The sequence below is a fragment of the Leopardus geoffroyi genome, chromosome B1, assembly GCF_018350155.1.
Source record: "Leopardus geoffroyi isolate Oge1 chromosome B1, O.geoffroyi_Oge1_pat1.0, whole genome shotgun sequence".
Lineage (NCBI taxonomy): Eukaryota > Metazoa > Chordata > Mammalia > Carnivora > Felidae > Leopardus > Leopardus geoffroyi.
Genome location: NC_059327.1, coordinates 76,786,389 through 76,806,785, shown reverse-complemented (window position 1 = coordinate 76,806,785; position 20,397 = coordinate 76,786,389). Strand labels below are relative to the sequence as shown.

Genomic DNA, 20,397 nt, shown 5'->3' with positions numbered 1-20,397 from the left:
CCTGGGTGGCGCAGTTGGTTAAGCGTCCGACTTCAGCCAGGTCACAATCTCGCGGTCCGTGAGTTCAAGCCCCGCGTCAGGCTCTGGGCTGATGGCTCAGAGCCTGGAGCCTGTTTCCGATTCTGTGTCTCCCTCTCTCTCTGCCCCTCCCCCGTTCATGCTCTGTCTCTCTCTGTCCCAAAAATAAATAAACGTTGAAAAAAAAATTAAAAAAAAAATAATAAAATAAAGAGGATTGATTTTGAGGTAGCAAAGTCAGGTGTGACACCTGGAGAAGTGTAGAATAGTTACTTGTCTTTTTATAAAAGTGCCAGTGAGAGGTGGCCATTATTTACTCACATGTGTTAACAATTACTAACACCCTTAAAAGAAGTTAATATTGTAGAATAATGTCTTCCTAAATGTACATGGAAAAAGGAATACAAGTGTTAATACTTTTAACTTATCAACTTCTATCATCCATTTTTCCAAATTTTTCAGTTTTAAATTTAAATTTTAAATTCAATTTTAAATTTAACTTTCAGAAAGTGAAAATACATTTAAAAGATAAATATATTAAAGCTATAGTTATATAAAAAGATTTTTACAAGGTAATGTGAAAATTAAAGATAATCAAATTTATTGTTATATGCAAGACAATTCTGTTTAAGAGGATTACTGAAAAATTACCTTGGACAAATCTCTGAAGTTACTTGGCAAAGTAAGATCCAGTTCTTCTGATTCATAATTAGTGATGACCCAGGGAAACACTGGATACTGATTTAAGTCATTGTAACTCCGTCCTGACAGAGAGAGAGAAGTCCTTCCATTTAGAATAAGAAAATAAAACTGACTCAGGGATATCATTTACTAAAAATAAGAACAACTTAACTTTCTGAGTGCCAGGCATTGTCCTCAGTGTTACACATGTATTATTTCATTCAATCCTATAATAAACCTACAGAATTATCATCCCCCATTTTACAGATAAAAAAATGAGACACAAAAGGTTGAAAACTTGCCTAAAACCGTGTAACTAGTAATGGTCAAATAATATTCAAACCCAGATACTCTGGCCCCAAGTTTCTGTTCTTATAAATTACACTTGACTATTTTTTTCTTACTTGAAGGCCTGCATCAAACAAAATATTCTTTATCAACCCTTAAAAAAAATTTCAATTCTCATAGAGCTTTTCAAAACAAGAATCCTTTCTCTGCCATTAATTAACCAACCAATCAAGCAGCTAATCAACCAAATTTAAGTGACTTATTCTCTGCGGACATTCATTAGTCATCTGTAAAATAAGAGAGTTGTACTAAATAACTCTAAAATTTCTGCAACAGCTTTCAAATTCTATGATCCTCTGAATATAATGTGCAGCATCATCAGTGTTGGCTTTCCCCCACTCATAAATGCTGCCACATACTCTTCTACAATTCTTCTAAACTAATGACATTCAATGACACATTTAGGTCTATTAAAATTATGAATAAAACAAAGGATGAGATAGCCCTGCTACCTATATACAGCAGTTTTCTGGATATCACTATTTTAGGGAGCAGCATAGTGGATCATATCATTGTTTCTAACATCAAAACACTAGCATTTGAACCCCAGCTCCACTATTTACTAGTCTAAAACCTATTTTTCGTTATATCTAATGTGAACAGACTTTCACCACTAAAATATAAGGGAGAAAAGTATATTAATATTGTTTGAATTCCTTTCTTATTGTGTATTCTATCATCTTTTCTCTTACTCAAATATATGCTGATGTCATATCAATATAGGGCTGAATATTAAAGTAGTTCTTCACACATGCTTGGTATCTGAGTCTTCCTTATGATGTTTTTAACTTCATTTCACTCTATTCATCTTGAGGACTATTAGAGTAACACAGTTCTTCCTTGAATGACCTGCAAACAGTCTTAACAAAACATGAATAACTGGGGCAATTTTAATTCAGAGGTCATTATGTCACTACCTATTTTGGTCAATTTTAATTTCTCCCAGAAAAAAGTAACCAAACTAAGTGGCAAAAAGCAGTATATTTTTATTCTCTCCATCCATTTCCGTCTTCTTCTGATTGAGACGTTAGTAAACATGTTAGTAAAATCATCATCTTGTCTGTTCTTAAGTAATCAAATTTATTATATCTTCAAAAAGAGTATGCACCAGCTCACTGTAAATAGACTTTTACTAAGTAAGGTTAATTCTTTATATAGTTACTAAATGCCTACTGGACTGCCTTTTGGGAAATGTATCATAGTGTCATGAGAACCTATATGTATCACAGATAATAGCATAAAAGAAATCTTAAACAACATTAAGACTCAACCCACCTTCTAGGGTATATAAAAACTATCCAAAATAAATTATTGGTTCTATTCCTCAAAAAGAGTATTTGGAGAAAATATTTAAAAAACACTTTTAGGCACAAAAGAAGCTATATGAGAATAGACTATTTCATAAATGTTGCTTCCTAATTATTGCTGCGCATTCAATCTACGCGTTCATTGACCTACCATATGCTTAATTAAAAAGGTCCATTTAACTTTTTCTCTCACTACTGCTTAAAAATCTTGTCAGTTATTAGTTACATAATATCTAAGTCCAACACAATTGTTCAATCTTTCTTCATTCCTTTTCCTCAACTGCCTGTGAGATGAACACCTCCTTAAACTGGTAAAATTTAGACTTTTCAATGTGAGCCCTTAAATTCCCATTTCCATAATACTCCCTCTCTTCCAACCTTCTCTAACAGTGCCTTTATACTTTGTGAGCTGTAATTCCTTCACCTGAGCTCGAGCCTATCTCACTCGTAACTTGCACTGTTACTTTTCCTCTCTGTCCCCCTTTGATGGTTTCTCACCTTTGCCTTAATCCATTCTCTCTACTATTATACAAGAAGACTATCATCTATATCTAATGTTCTCATTTCATCTCCAACCATTCAGTTCTTATAATCAACCTTTTTTGTTTGCTTTTAAAATGAACCCCTAGAGGGGCACCTGGGTGGTGGCTGAGTCGGTTAAGTGCCCAACTCTTGATGTCAGCTCAGGTCATGATCTCATGGTTTGTGAGTTCGAACCCTGCGTCAGGCTCAGGAGCCTGCTTGGGATTCTCTCTCTCTCCCTCTCTCTCTGCCCCTCCCCAGGTCACATTCTCTGTCTCTGTCTCTGTCTCTCTCTCTCTCTTTCCCCTCTCTCCCTCTCTCAAAATAAAGTTTAAAGTAATAAAATAAACCCCAAAGGTAACCAACACGTTCCCAAATGCCAAAGCTAAAGGTATCGCCTGTACTCATTCTTAATCCTCTTGTACCTCTCTAATAACATTTGATACAAGTGACCAAGACCTTTCTGTCTATAGATCCCAGAGTCTATAAACTCTGGGATCACTCATTCTCTTCTTTACTAACTTTCCCTTTGTCTTCTTGCCATGCACAAGAACAATCCTAGACCTTGTCTCACTGCTTTCTGTATTATATGTCTTGGTAATGTTAACTAATTCCTGGTGATTTCCAATCTATGCAGATGAAATTCCATGTCCTATCTCCAAATTCCAAATACCCTCTTTGACCTATACTTCTAAAAAATATTTTTAATATCTTAATTTGGATGTCTAGCTACACATTAAAATCATCATCTTTCCCTAGATCAATCTTTTCTGACTTCCTTTCTGTTAATGGCACCACCATTTTCCTAATGATTCAGGCCAGAAGCCTGGAAGCCTTTTGTAACACTTTCTTCCCATTTACCCCCTACATTCAGTCATCTGGATGTCAAATGTTTTGTACCTTGTAAATCTTATGTTATTTAATCCTTAAATTCCCACTGTCACCTCTTTAATGCAAGCCCCCTTTTTTTATATACAATTACTTCTTAACTCTGCTCTCTGCCAAGTTTCTCTCCACTCCAGTTTATCCTTCATTCTGCCTGCAAGTTAATTTTCCATAGAGTTCTAATATCACTTATTCAAAATCTTGCAAGCTTCCCAATGAATTGGCTGCTAACTCCTCAAACTGACAGAAAATCTTGTACAATGTATCTCCATAACAACTTTTTAATTTTCTTTCTCATTATACTTTTATGAATACATGCTTTACATGTGCACATGCATATACATATATATAAACTATACCATTAATCATTCTCTAGCTATATTTCATATTTTCCCATCTTTATATGCTTCCTTATGCCTTCAGTTTTACATGGCATCGCCTCTAAGCTCTAACTACCACCTCTGCTAAAGTAATATCCATCCTTTACTTTAAAATTTTTTTTTTTCAACGTTTATTTTTGGGACAGAGAGAGACAGAGCATGAACGGGGGAGGGGCAGAGAGAGAGGGAGACACAGAATCGGAAACAGGCTCCAGGCTCCGAGCCATCAGCCCAGAGCCTGACGCGGGGCTCGAACTCACGGACCGCGAGATCGTGACCTGGCTGAAGTCGGACGCTTAACCGACTGCGCCACCCAGGCGCCCCATAAAAAAAAAAAAAATTTTTTTTAACGTTTATTTATTTTTGAGACAGAGAGAGACAGAGTGTGAACGGGGGAGGGTCAGAGAGAAGGAGACACAGAATCTGAAACAGGCTCCAGGCTCTGAGCTGCCAGCACAGAGCCCGACGCGGGGCTCGAACTCACGGACCGCCGAGATCATGACCTGAGCCGAAGTCGGACGCTCAACCGACTGAGCCACACAGGCACCCCCTTTTAAATTTTTTTAATGTTTGTTTGTTTTTGAGAGAGAGACAGAATGTGAGTGGGGGAGGGGCAAAGAGAGAAAGAGAGACAGAGACACAGAATCCGAAGCAGGCTCCAGGCTCTGAGCTGTCAGCACAGAGCCAGATGTGGGGCTCAATTCCATGAACCATGAGATCGTGACCTGAGCCAAAGTCAGAAGCTTAACCGAGTGAGCCACCCAGGTGCTCCTAAAGTAAAATCCATCCTTATACGAACATGAAATCTTTCCTAATTTTTTCCTTACTCCCATCAACTCGATGCGTATAACAGAATTTCCCTTTCTCTCTGCCCTTTTAGTCCCCATAGCACTTTGAATACCCCTTTGCTATAGAATCATGTAAATGCTTATATACATACTTAAAATAACTTCTCTCAGTATCTTTGTGCCTCAAATACAAACTGTCAGTTTGTTGAAGTGAATCTCAAATGTCACACAAATACATTCAATGTTTTCTTCATTCTAGTTATCACAAATGAAAAGTAACGACACATTTCTATTCTTACTCTCTTTCAAATGTAAGTGCTTCAATGGGTGATGTTCAGTAATACTACATGATTATAGACCTTTCATAGAGCCATTTACTCTTCAGATTTTCATATATGGCTCATAATATAAGTATTCCTTTACTTAATATTTTACCCACAGTTTGCTTTTTTCCATGTTGCATTTTGCATAATATTCATAATTAAGTTATTAACAGGTTAAGATTTTATATGGCTTTTCATTTCTACTATTCCATAATGCATCCATTCTTACTATATTAGTAAGATTGTAAATTTTCATTTTATATTTTTGGAAAAAGTATAATGGGTGTACACCCATTTTTAATTTATTCAAATAGCCAGCTGTTTGTATGTAAAACCATAAACTCTATTACCAAAATTACTCTTGATAAGGTACTCATGTAGTAATAATGAAAATAAAAGTAAGGGGCACCTGGGTGGCTCAAGTCGGTTAAGTGGCTGACTTCGTCTCAGGCCATGATCTCACAGTTTGTGAGTTCGAGCCCCAAGTCAGGCTCTGCAGTGGTGATTCTCTCTCTCTCCCTCTGCCCTCCCCAAAATAAATAAATAAACTTTAAAAAAGGAAAATAAAAGTAAGCTACTTATACTAGTACTCAAAATAATATCACAATAATAATCTATCATTCAAAAAAAATAATTTATCATTTGAAATAAGTCAAAACGTGAGCCCAGATTACCTGCTATCGTGTTGAGAAACATCAAGTACTCAAAATTTGAAATCTCTCTATGTTGCCATCGCTGGGTCATATTAGAAGCTTTAAAAAGCTGACGTGGACTAGCTAATGAAATACGCCTGCAAAAAACAGAATTTGGTGTAGAATTGATTTAAGCTTAATTACATCACAAAATAATATCTGTGCTTATTCTATACATTTGATATACAAAATGATATCTATATACTGTGAAAAGTTCTATTCATGTTATACTAATGAATAGAAGAAATATTTCAATGCACAGTTAATGGTTACATGATTTGGAATGGCCACAGGTCCATGATACATGTTGTATGCATTAAAGTAAGCCATTATTTTTTAAATATAATTTATTGTCAAATTGGTTTCCATACAACACCCAGTACTCATCCCAACAAAGTAAGCCGTTATTAATATCTAGGTTCCATAAGTGTTGATCAATAATAGTATGATTAATAACTTACTGATTTACTGATATAAAAGAAGTTATAGTAATTGAGAAATGTATCTAAAATTGTATGCACATCTTTATTAATAGTTTTCTTAAAGATAATACATTTGTACATTTTAAATTTAATATTATTCTTATATACTCTTTATGACAAGGGAAAGAAGGATTCTAAACTCTTTAGGTGTCTATTCATGGGGTGGGATAAAGGTAAGAGAAACTATAATTTTTTTTTGTACAGCTTAGTAATAGAAGACCAGGTTTTCTATGTTTTCTGAATGCAATGTAAGTAACAAAAGATGCAACTAATACTAAGTAACAGTGGAAAACAGGTGGCAGGATTAATTATTACATTTAGAGTCTAGAACCAAGGACAAGGTAACTATATTTTTTTCAGTGTTATTTTCAAAGGTATAATTTACATACCATAAAATTTATCCATGTAAGTATACTATTCAATGATTTATTAATAAACTTCTAGAGTTGTGAGACTATCACCACAATGTACTTCAGAACATTTCACCACCACAAAAACTTGCCTTCTGACTATTTAGTTAATCCCTGTTCCTATCCTTAGCTCTATGCAACTATCAATATGCTTTCTGGACATTTTTGCCTTTTCTGGACATTTCAGATAAATGGAATCCTACATCATGAAGTCTGCATCAGGCTTCTTCACTAACCATGTTTTTGAGATTTATCAATGTGGCAGCATGTGATTAGTAATTCATTTCTTTTGATTGCTGAATAGTATTCCAGCCTATGAGTATGGAATATACCACATTTTAAAAATCCATTCACCAGCTGATGGATATTTAAATTTTTTCCAGTTTTAGATTCTTATTATTATTCTACTTTGTATTACTATGAATATTCACAAATATGTCTTTATATGAACATATGTTTTCATTTTGGGAGGGGGGGGTTGTAGAATCCCAAGGGTGTAAATGCTGAGTTGTAAGTTGGGTTTAGTTTAACTTCTTAAGAATTTGCCAAATTAAAAAATAAATAAATAAATAAATAAATAAATAAATAAATAAATAAATAAATTTAAAGAAATTTGCCAAATTGTTTTCCATTTCAACAAGCAATATATGGAGTTCCAATTTTCCACATCTCTGCCAATACTTGCTATTGTATATATTTTTTACTATAACCATTCCAGTGCGTGTAAAATGGTATCTTATTATAGTTTTAATGTACATTGTTGAGCAACTTGTCATGGCTTATTAACCAGTTGTGTACCTTCATTGGTGAAATGACTATTTAAATCTTTTCTTCCTGTATTCATTAAGGTTACTTATTGAGTTGTGAGAGTTCTGTATACATTCTGAATATACAAGATCTTTATAAGACACATTATGTACAAATATTTTCTCAGTCTATAGCTTCTCTTTTCATATACTTAGTGGTATCCTTTAAAGCACAACAGTTTTAAATTTTTATTAAATCCAATTTCTCGATTTTATCTTTTATGGATTATGCTTTTGGTGTCAAATCTGATAACTCTTGGCCTACTCCAGGGTCATGAAGCTTTTCTCCTATATCATAAATTCTTTGGTACTAAAAAAAATTAGTTTTAGCTCTTAAATACAGTTCTATGACATACTTTGAGCTATTTTTTTTTATGAATGCTGTGTGGTAAGTGTTGAAGTTCATTTTCTTGCATGTAACTATCCATTGTCTCAGCACTATTTAAAGATTATCCTTCCCTCACTGAATTGTATTAGCACCTTTGTTGAAAAATAACTGATCATAAATGCAGGGTTTATTTCTATAGTCTCAATTTTATTTCATTGATTTATATATGCCTATCTTTTTATAAACACCAGACCATATTGATCATTGTGGCTTTATAGTTAGTTTTTGTTTTGAAATCAGGTAGTGGGAGTCCTCTAACTTTGTTCTTCTGTTTCAATATTTTGGTAATTCTAATCCACTGCATTTCAGCTTCTCGATATCTCCAAATAAGTATGCTAGATTTTGATAGGGATTGCACTGGATTTATAGATCTGAGAAAACTGACATCTTAATCATGCTGAATATCTTCTGATCCATAAATATGGAATGCCTCCATTTATTTGATATGTCTTTAATTTCTATCAGCCATATTTTATAGTTTTAATTGTACAAATCTTACACTTCTTTTGTCATCTAGGAATAAAGACATTTTCCCCCCTTTCCAATCTGATGCCTTTAATTGCTCCCTCCTTCTCTGCATTTCTTGCTGTACAGGCTGAAATCTCCAATATAATATTGATAGAAATGGTGAAAATGAGAGACATTGTAGCCTTCCTGATCTTAGGGGAAAGCATTCAGTCTTTCAACATTAAGTGTTTCCCAATACTATACTTTTCTCTTGAGCTCTAACTTCCCATTCAATATTTCAGTAGGGACATCTCTCAGGAGTTTCAATTTCAATAGATCTAAAACTAAACTTCTCATAATCTGTCCACCCACCTCCTCCCCACAACCCCAACCCCACCCTTAGGGAGATATATATATATACAACTATTTCTTCTCCACTGTTCCCAATATCAATAAGTGCCACTCAGCAGATTAAACTGAAACTTGGCAAAACATGCTGGACACCCCCTCTCTTACCCTCATTACCTAACTAATCTCTAAGTCATACAAACTGTATGTCCTCAAAATTTCTAAACAAGAATGTCTCTCTTCAACTGTACTATCAGCACCAAATATCACCTGGATTTCCACAATAAATTCCTGTCCCTGAACTGACCCTCTCTTCTCAAGATCACTAAATTCCAATGATATCTGCCTTCCAACACTCCTTAAAACATTCTTTTGTTTGCATATTTGTTTTTTAAGGAACTTCACCTTATTACAGGGCCTTTGCATATGCTATTCCCTCTTTCAAAGGTAAGCTGATTCTGTTCTTTCAAATCAAAACTTAAAAGTCACACAGGAAGATATTTCTGACTACCTAATCCAAACCATCCCATCTCTATTCCACTAATCATTATTACAACACCCTAATTATATCACTCCTGTCACTTACACAATTATTTGTTTGCATATTTGTTAAAACATGCATGGGTAAGATGGTATCTATCTTGTACACTGCTAGATGACAGGCACACTCTAAGTTTTTAAGATCTATTTAAATTGCTAATTTACGGGGCGCCTGGGTGGCGCAGTCGGTTAAGCATCCGACTTCAGCCAGGTCACGATCTCGCGGTCCGTGAGTTCGAGCCCCGCGTCGGGCTCTGGGCTGATGGCTCAGAGCCTGGAGCCTGTTTCTGATTCTGTGTCTCCCTCCCTCTCTGCCCCTCCCCCGTTCATGCTCTGTCTCTCTCTGTCCCCAAAAAAATAAAAACGTTGAAAAAAAATTTTAATTGCTAATTTAATCAATTAACCTACTTGTAGCTTCCATTAACTGTGGGAAATCATTAAGATTTCCCAAGTATGATAACACATATTAGTTGATGAATAAAGCTATTTAGATAAAGAAATTTACTATGCCATTCTAAGGTTGTAAGGTTCATCCTGAACCTGAAATTCCTCACTAAATTATAAAACTATCTAATCAAAATCTTCACTAGCATTAAAAAGCAACTATTGCTTATAATCTAGAAAGGCCAATTTTGGTGCCCTCTTTGCATAAGAGTTATACCCTGTGGTAGTTTTAAATATGTCCATAAATTCTTTGATACCTTCCACTTGAAGAAGTGGAGCTTTCCCCTTCTCTGGAGCCTGGGCTGTATTTAATGACTTATTTATGATAAATACAATGTAGCAGAATTAATGACCTACTCTACCTATCAATGGTAGGTCATAAAAAGACATTGGGGCTTCTGACTCATTCTCTTTTGGATCACTTACTCTGGGAAAGTCAGCACCTATGTCATGCAAACATTCAAGCAGCCTATGAAAAGCAGACTTGATAAGACAGTTTTATTTCTTCTTTTCCAATCAAGATGATCAGTAGTTTCCTTTTCTGGTAACGCTTTCATGTGGGTTTGGAATTCATGTAACCCTGGCCTCATAGAATACCTTTAAAATGTTATCCTTTTTTTTCTATTTTCTGTAATAGTTTGTTTAGAAATGATATTTTTTCATCAGATGTTTTATAGAATTTGTCAACGAAACCATTTGAGCTAGGAATATTCTCTAGCTCAGAAGACCTTTAACTATAAATTCACTTTCCTCTGTAGAGGTATTAACGTTACCTATTTCTTAAGGAATCTGTCCATTTCATCTAACTTGTCTAAGTAGCACAGATTTGTTCATAATATGTCAGTATTTTCCTTTTAATATCTATAGGATCTGTTGTGATATCTCCTCTTCCATTCCTGATGTTGGCACTTTGTGTCTTCTTCTTCTTCATAAGTCATATATTACATTTATTAATCCTTTCAGAGAAACAACTTTTCATTGTATTGATTTTTCTTCACTGTTTCTGTTCATATTTGATGAATGTTCTGCTTTTATGTTTATGTTTTGTTTCAACCTACTTTGGTTTACATTTGATCCTCTTTTTCTATTTTTTTCAGACAGAGGTTCAGCTGACTCAAAGCATTAATAATCATCATTACTATGAAACATACAACAGAAGGTTATGCATTTAAAAACAAGTAAGAAAAAATATTAACACAGATTACTTTCCAAAATTTTCTCATAAAACAGTACCTGGTTTGAGGCAACCCAAAACTGGTTCCAATACCAACACGAGGAAGATAGTTAACTACTTTCTTTACTGTTGCCGGGTCTGGGAAATTGAACATTACAGCAACTATGAAAAGTAATTTTTAAAAATTAGAACACGATACAGCTTCCTTCTTGGAAAACTAACTTCTTGGTCTAATAAATATTTACTCTTAGTTAAGGTATACAATTCTTGCCATATTACTTTTATTATAGTGCATATCAAGTTTTAGCATTAATTTTCCAGAGGTGATAGTCATTTTACTTATAAACTCCTGAACCATAAACAGTTTTCTCTAAATGCTGTCAGAAGTTCTAAAAATTGTTGTTGCACTAATGTGAAATGAATCTGAGATTATCTAACTACAACTTTGAATTTACAAAATTGAATTTTAACAAGTTAAATATATGTATCTTTGAGTTTCTATAAATAAATATTTAAGGTTTTAGGTTTTATAGTTAACAATCTAACACCAAAGACTACAGATATAGGTGCTAAATTGTCACTTTTATTTAGTTCCAATAATTAACAGTTTAAAAATCATTCTCTTTACAATGTTTATGTTTTTAATTTATATTTTCACATAAAATAGAACGACCTAAAGGAAAACACTTCTCTATAGATAATAGTCAAATTTAAATGTCTTCTAATCATTTCTATTTCAATAATTACACATTTTGAGAATATCAAGAAACATATAAATATACATAAAAATATTCAGTATATAAATGTTAATTATAGTCATCTATAAATTTCTATCCTTAAGAAATATGAAAATAAGAAAGTCAAAATCATGAGAGAAAAGTTTGAAGATATCAAATTGGATAGTCTTAAAATTTTAACTACATTAATTGCAATATCATGACCATATATAAGCTTGAAGTAAGTATTCATCTAGAAAATGATCCTTATTCTCTACCTAGCTTAAAAAAATTCACTCAAAAAAAAATTTGTCAATTTGGTATAGCTTTGAATACTGACATTACCAAGAAGTTTCAGGTAAAGAAAATACATGGTCATTCACTAAGTATCTAAAACATATTTGGAACTGACATATACATATCCAACATATCTTTTTAACGTGCCATCCTTACATACCCATTATTACATTGAATATAGGGAAAACAACAACAACAAAACTAACATTAAGTTATGGCAGATAACCCAAGGCCATGGGGGAAAGGCAAAAGAAAAACACACATACAATAGCAAGGATGCATAAGAAATTTTAAAGGAGAAAAATGAATGAGGATGAGCAAGTAATAAATATTGTAATACTGAAACAAAATCTCTTTGGGACAGCAAGAATGCAGGCTGAACTAAAGCATGAAACATTCACTTGGTTATTTGCCTGAAAAAATGATGTTGACATTAGGAAGAAGAGGTATGTATAGAAGAGGAAACCAAATAGGAAAGGGAAAAACATCTTTACCTAAAGAAATTTGTATTCTAAAGACACATGATTCCATACAGGGAAAATAATGTGTGCATGGAATATACATTATTATGTGTAGACTTTTTTAAACGACAACTTGTAGATTATAGAAAGAGAATATAAAACTTTAATCTACTTATGTATAAGGAGTAAGCACAGGAAGTCACTAGGCTTTATATTATTTTCCCTTGTATGGCTCCACTCACACCCAACAATGCTTTTACTTCAAGTTCACCTTGTCTCTCCTTCTTGTCTTAATGAATTTTACCAAGTTCCATTTTAAACCCACAAATTGAATTTTAGTTCTTTCAAGAATGATGTAATACAAAGCAACCAGGACACTTGAGTACCATTTTCTGATGGTCCCTTTATAAATGGCAATAGATTAGACAAAAGATTGAATAAATATATGAATCATTTGATTACCCTCTCCCCTTTCTAAATGCATCTACCTTCCAGGAGGAGTTTAAGCATCAGAGCAATATTGAGAATACCAAAACTCTTCAACTGATTAAATGGTTAGTTATTCACCATATTTAGAAAATTTTGCACTAATCTATGATATGGCCAAAAAACTAAAATTACTACAAGTAATTCTAAGAATGATCAAGGGGGAAAAACCCATGAAGATGCATGTGGTTCAAAAAACGAGGTCAGTATGACAGAGATTAGACTACAAATCACTACCTACCTGGGAACTATATGGTATGTTCAAAAATGAAATCTGAAAGAGGTGGAGGTTAGCTTTATAACAATTTACTTGTGAAACACATTACCTCTGTTTGCCATAAAGATCTCCAGGGCTGTATTTTGCAAAAGATAACGACGAGAAAAGATTGATCGTATCTCTGTGAACAGCCATTTTCCATGCAACCCTTCTGTATATGCCAGGATCTAGTGAGAAAAAAAATAAGCCCAAGTAAGTAACAGCAGTTGAATTTTTTTCTTGTTGTTTTTCCTCTTGAATAAAATAGAAAAGACCCTGTTAAGAAAAATAATTTCTAAATATTGAAAAAACAGATACTAAAACAATCTGGAGGGAAACTAAGAAAACATCTTGCAATGTATGGAAAGGAAGCTTAATGAAAAAGTAGAGGAAAATTATAAAACATTTACTTACAAATATATTTTGAGCTTTTAAAAGCAGTGATGTAATCCTATTTATTGTTTTTCAGGAAATACACATTGCATTATTTAGTGACTGAGTTTTGAATCATTTTATGGAAAGTAAAGTTTTAGATAAAACCTTAAAAAGAAGGAAGACCTCAAAAGAATACCTTATATGCTTACAGATCACATATACAATTCAGTTTCATATAATAATGATTTTAGAGTAACCAGAAATATTTTGTATGTATATGAGGGTTTTTCTTTTAGGTAGAGTTGAAACACAATGTTGCACTGGTTTCAGGTGTACAACGTAGTGATTTAACAAGTTTATACATTATGCTATATGTTTACCACAAGGGTAGCTACTGTCTACCCCGTTATATTGCTATTACAGTACCATTGACTATATTCCTTATGCTGTGCCTTTTACTGCAAGCCTGTATCTCCCTATCCCCTTTACCAATTTTGCCCACCCCCCCACCACCCTCGACCTCTGGTAACCATCAGTTTGTTCTCTGTGTTTATGGTCTGATTATGCCTTTTATTTATTAATTTGTTTTCTGTTTTCTTTTTTTTTTTTTTAGATTCTACTGCAGAAGTACCTTTAACATACTTTAAAATATATATCTACAGTAAATCCTAAGAGTTCTTATTTCAAGGAGAAATTTTCCCCCCTTTTTGTTCTATTTTCTAAAAATTTATCTATATGAGGGGAGCCTGGCTGGCTCCATCAGTTGGGCGTTTAATTCTTGATTTCAGCTTAGGTCATGATCTTCTGGTTCATGTGATTGAGCCCCATGTCGGGCTCTATGCTGAGCGTGGAGCGTGCTTGAGATTCTCTTTCTCCCTCTCTCTCTTTGCCCCTCCCCCACTCTCTCGCTTAAAATAAACAAATAAACGTTTTAAAAATGTGTAAAAAATTTTTTTAAATTGTATCTATATGAGAAGACGCATGAACATATTGTGGCAAACACTTCACAATATATATAAACCAAACCATCATGCTGTATGCCTTAAGCTTATACAGTGATGTATGTCAATTATTTTTCAATAAAATGAAAAAATATATATATATTTCATTTCATAGCTTTAAAAAAATCACACTTTTAAGGTCACTATTAAAGGCAACAGTCACTCATTCACAAAGCACAAAGACTGACTGTATAAGAGGTTAAGTATCATTTTGTCAGCTAGGCTAAACACAAACCTGCAAATGAACTCAACATAATCTCTCTATGGAGTAGGTGGTTGTCAGAGTAACTTGTTACAATTCTTGTCATCCCATGTGACAGACGCAATAGCTTAGAATGCTTTGCCAACTCAGAGTAATCCTGTCTTTAGTCCTAAGCCACTTTGTTGCTTTGTTATTCAAGTTTTTTCTTTTAAAAAGTTCATTTCAAAAGCTTAATTATGAAGGTGTTAAAGGAAAACCAGATGTGGAATTTCTCCACACCAGTACTTCACCTAATATTATTTAATAAAGAAAATGAGACATATTTACTATCAAAACGTGATGAAAATCCATGAAAGCAAAGTAAACAATTAAGCTATATCTCTCAAAAGTAACCACCACTAAACAATACAAATAGAATGACATGTGATTATGATACTGCTTTGGAGGGACAAAGACAGGATAAACAAGGAAAGGAAAAATAATTAATAATAAGAATTTATCCTATGAAAACTTTCTTTTCTATTTTTATTTCCATTTTCTAGATCTTAACTGCAAACAGATCTATATTCCTCAATGAAAAATGCAATAATGGGCAAAAAGCATGTACTTTGATTTTTCTAAAAATTATATTTCTGGCACCAAAGGATTTAAAAATGAAAGAACAATTCCAAGTCTCAATGTTTTTTTGAAAAACAAAACAAAAATTCTAAGAACCAAACAACAAATCAAACTTTCTTTCAGTTTTAAAACTGGTGATATGGAAATCTACTTTCACATAGCCAATACCTGTGTAAGTAAGAGCAAAAGAAGTAAACAGGAAAAGAGACAACAAAGCTGTAGGTATTACTCTCAAGATTTTCTGAAAGCAGAGGTTGCATGTACCTCTTTCCCTCACCATAACCAGCAGGTTTAAACCTCCAGAGTCTGTAGTGTTCTCCTACTTAGTTTCTTTCCTGATCTTACTTCTAGAGTCTACTATGACCAGAGGAGCCAAAGAAAAAATATTTTTTAAAAAAGTTTAAAATACAAATTAGATCACATGCATTTAATAACCATCCAGTGGCTTTGCACTACATGTATAATAAACATGGAAGCTCTTTACAATTGTTTATAAAGTCTTACATCTGGGACTTACTGATGAGCCCAATTCATTCTTCTTTGAGGCCTTTTATTTATTGTCTCCTCTGATGTGAATGTTCTTCTCTCAAATCTTCACATGACTGGCTTATTCTTACATTAGATTCTTGCTTCAATGTTACCTCCTTAGAGAAGCCACTGGATCTAAACCTCACTGCCTCCATAACCACCTCTTGCCCCCCCAAACTCACCATATTGCCTTCACAACATTTATCATTACATGCAATTATAGTATCTGCTTGCTTCTCTATTGCCTCTATTTAGCACTGGAATCTAAGTTCTACTAGAACAAAGACTTAAGTATAGTCTATTTCCATTTTCTAGAACAATGTCTGGCACAAAGTAGATGTTTCTGAATGATTACACGAGTCAATCAATGGCAACCTAACCTCCATATATGGCCCAAAAACACTTCATTTTAATATTATAACAAAATTTCAAGTAATTTAAAATGCCTTAAAAATGGAGATTTACATTATTATTCAGATTAGTTTCTCGGGAAAAACTGGAGCATCTGTCAAACCTAGGTCTATCTGTCACATGGTAACAAATGATACACACTCACCATTTTGGCACAGTCACCACCCATTCACTCATTTACTATTATCTGTCTAGTTTCCATTGGCATTTGAATTTGCCATCTTGGACCTATCAAATAGTAGACAATTCAATATATGTTCTTTAACACTTTATACCCCAATCTATCCAATATTACTAAGGAAAATGAGAGTCAGAAAAATTATATAGTTAATACAAAGTCCCTCAAAGCCAGTGGCAGAGTCTGGCCTACTCCCAGATTCTCTAATCCAAAAGTACAGAGCTTACATATATATACTACATTGTCACATTTCTAAAAAGGGGCTTAAAATTTTGTTAAACCAGAGCTCAGTCCATCAGAATTTTAATGAACTACATTTGTCTTCCTATACTTGGGTTATAGGTGAAAAAGGAAAGAAAACAAATAACAAGGGCTCTTCTAAGGTCTATGATATGCTATGAAAAGAACACATTGATATGAAAATTCTACCTTCTATATCTCTAAAGCTATATAAGAAGACCTGCTGCTCATAATGGTGACGTCAGTCATTGTAAGATCATGGTCATGCAACTAAACATTTAATTATATTCTAGGATACTTCAATTATTAACAGAAATAAATATACTAAAATACTATTATAAGATTGTAATGTACTGAAAATTTTTCAATGAATAAAAAATTCAATTTATATCCCATTCCTTTAAGCAATATAGTCAATTAATAATCTACTTGAAGTGGTATACTTCTTTAAAATGCTTTACGACCAAATCAAACAAATTCACAACTGCAGAAAATGACATAAGCCCCATGTACCCAATACTCAAATCCTAACTTTATGCCACATTACTGCATGTATTTAAAAATTAAGGGGCGCTAGGTAACTCAGTCGGTTAGGCATCTGACTTTGGCTCAAGTCATGATCTCGTGGCCCACGAGTTCGAGCCCCTGTCGGGCTCTGTGCTGACAGCTCAGAGCCTGCAGCCTGCTTCAGATTCTGTGTCTCCCTCTCTCTCTGCCCCTCCCCCACTCGCACTCTGTCTCTGTCTCCCTCTCTCTCAAAAATAAACATTTAAAAAATTTTTTTAATTAATAAAGCTTTTTAGATAGTACTGAAATTCCCATAAATAACCTTCCTGATACCATTTTCCTCCTTTGTAAGAGTCAATCACTGCCCTTGTTTTAAGGTTTATCATTCCTATGTCAGTTTTTATACTGTTAGTACATATATATCCATACATAATATCCAGCATTGTTTTCTATGTTTTCAAACCCATATTGAATGCAAGCCAGTAATGTGCTTTCAAAATTAAATATAAGCAGGTCTATTGTGTTAAAACTCAGAGAAAGAGAAACAGGAGGAGACACAGACAAAATTATTTAAAATTGCCAAAAATATCAAACATTGAAATCACACATGAAAACTAGCCTGACTCCAAGAGAGTTAACAAATGAAATTCTATACTTACGGTCAAGATGGCGGGTTTAAAATAGAAACAAAAAATCTTTTAACTAACAGAATTAGTAGCTGAAATTGATACAATAACATTTCTTTAAAGTATTCATTAGGAAAAGGTGTCAGTACTGAAATGCAGCTGAGGCCTAGCTAAGCAAGAGGTTTATTTCTTATTGGAATAGTATATTCCTGGTCCGAGGCTTCACTTCAAAGTCTCTAGAGTTCAATTAAAACTGGATTAGGTAGAAGCAGACCCTTCTTTGGGACTTTCTGTTCACTGAAACTCTACATACACTGACAGCACCCTAGACAGAGGTCTAGCCCTCCAATGAATCAGTTGCTATGGAAACCGTATCATTACCATTGCGCTGCAGTTATGACCCCCAATCTAAAATAGCTTGAAAGCTTAAGCCCACAGCACTCTTTGAATGTTTACCACCTTGTTTTAATATGGTTAGTATTAATAGTAGAAGTAAATTCACATTTCTTTTTTTTAAATAATTTGTTCAACAAAGATGATTTATTAGTTAAATGTTGAGGTGAGAGAGAGAAAAGAGAAATCGGTATTTAATTTTAAATATACACAAATACACACACACACGTGTGTATATAACGTTTCTTTACATTAAAATTATCAAACTCATATTCTTTAAAATTGTTATCTGAAAACTGTGGCTTCTGAAAAGGGATATATTATTTTCCCCAAATAATACACACAATGCTTTCTTCTATCTTTCAAATAGTATACTGTGAATACATATGAAAATTTCTTCACCCTGTTGCATTTATTAGCTTGAAAGCAAATAATTTTTTCACTTTCTCTTTAATCATTCATTTTGAAAAGCTTATGAATTTATCCATATAAAACTTTCTTCTAATTGCTCATCCTCAAGAGAGAACAAAACAGAAACATATTTATTGCCCAAATGCATAATACTTTTATGGACTATCAAGCTTTAGAAATTTTTAAACTCTAAATATAAAGTTGTGGTTGCTTCACTCGAGTAAAATAAAACGTTTGGTTTTCAAAAACTATACAAACTATCCTCAATCAATTTAAAATGTTTTAAAACAATTTTAAACGGGAAAATATTAAAAAGTGATAAAATGTTTTACCTCAAAAATAAATATTTACACGGGTGTCTGCATATATAGAATCAGTAAACGACTTTAAAATACTATTCTTTCTAATGTTTAAGACTAGCTTTGCGTAAACAAGTCCCAAATATCTGTCAATTTTTGGAAAGGTTTTACTCATTGAGACAATTCCATATTGATTTCTGAATAATGTGATTAAAGAGTAAAATTGGATAATATATATGTCACCAAGAATACTTAAAATTTCATAACAAAACCATTTCCAAACTATATAGATATACTTAACATCAAGAAAAATGTTGAAACTTAATATACAAAATACAAACTAACCATGCCATCAATTAAGCTATAACACCAATGGAAGGAAAGCCTAGAAACTATTCATATCCCATTTTCTTGAAACAGGATTATAAATTAGTCACAAAGATTATATCTTAATATGGGAAAACAGTAAATATCTGAAATATATTTAAAATGAAAGCACATATTGAAAAAATTCTAATAGCAGCTCATTACTAGATATATGTACAAATATGTTTTATTTATAATAATTGTCATTTTAACAAACTCATGGAAGTAACTTCAATCAAGTACTTTAAAGTTGTACCATTCTATTATTTACACAATTTTTGGATTTTGCAGCATATAATTTTCTCTGAAACTTGGTATCAAAGCATAGCACTCAAGAATTTATTCACAAATTTAGAATTTATTATTCTAATAATATTGAATTCTATTTGGCTTATGGATTTACTTCATCACCAACCATATAACTTTTATGTTTTCAAAGATATATTCTTAAAGTAAAACTCAGAGGTCTTTCTTGAATTTAAAAATGACATATAGTTGACTCTGGTTGAAACTTTACAATACTACTTTTGTTATTAAATATATACCCATGAACACACAGAATGTGTCCAAACTTTGAAAAGAATAATAACAACAATAATACAAAAGTTATGAATATGAAAGAAAATTACCTTTTAAATTAATTATGAGTTATTTTTTTCCTTCTACATAGTAAATTTCTTCCTTTTGCTTACTAGGTACTATGATGTAGTACAGTATTCTCCTTAGCATTTTCATGGGTGACAAATTCAATTAAACATATTCATTACTCTAATGTTCTACTTGGCAGTTTAGTCAGTATGAAAAATTAAAAATATATAAATAAAATGCTACGTGACCTCTGTATTGATTGGGCTAAAATGGTTTTAGCCTGGGTGTGGATGATGGGGCAGCTGGGAGGGGCAAGAGGGGAGCACACAAACACATACACTCTTATGTTTTCTCTTCCAATTACTGAGGGAGATGATAAAACCACAGCAAATGATGTATCAGCTCATTTTATCTTATCGCTTTGGGGCTAGGTGACAATGAAGTTCATATTTCAC

At 33.2% G+C, this 20,397-nt stretch overlaps 1 protein-coding gene across 7 annotated transcripts in view; it reads right to left on the bottom strand.

Annotated features, from left to right (window-relative positions):
- Positions 1-20,397, bottom strand: part of LRBA (LPS responsive beige-like anchor protein) — a 785,650-nt gene that overhangs the window by 194,799 nt on the left and 570,454 nt on the right. For all 7 annotated transcript variants that reach the window (XM_045465918.1, XM_045465937.1, XM_045465946.1 and 4 more), the window contains exons 41-44: positions 13,270-13,387; positions 11,043-11,145; positions 5,927-6,042; positions 670-782 (exon numbers count right to left, since the gene is read on the bottom strand). In XM_045465918.1, coding sequence (XP_045321874.1) covers positions 670-782; positions 5,927-6,042; positions 11,043-11,145; positions 13,270-13,387 — 450 coding nt within the window. The remainder of the gene's footprint in view (positions 1-669; positions 783-5,926; positions 6,043-11,042; positions 11,146-13,269; positions 13,388-20,397) is intronic.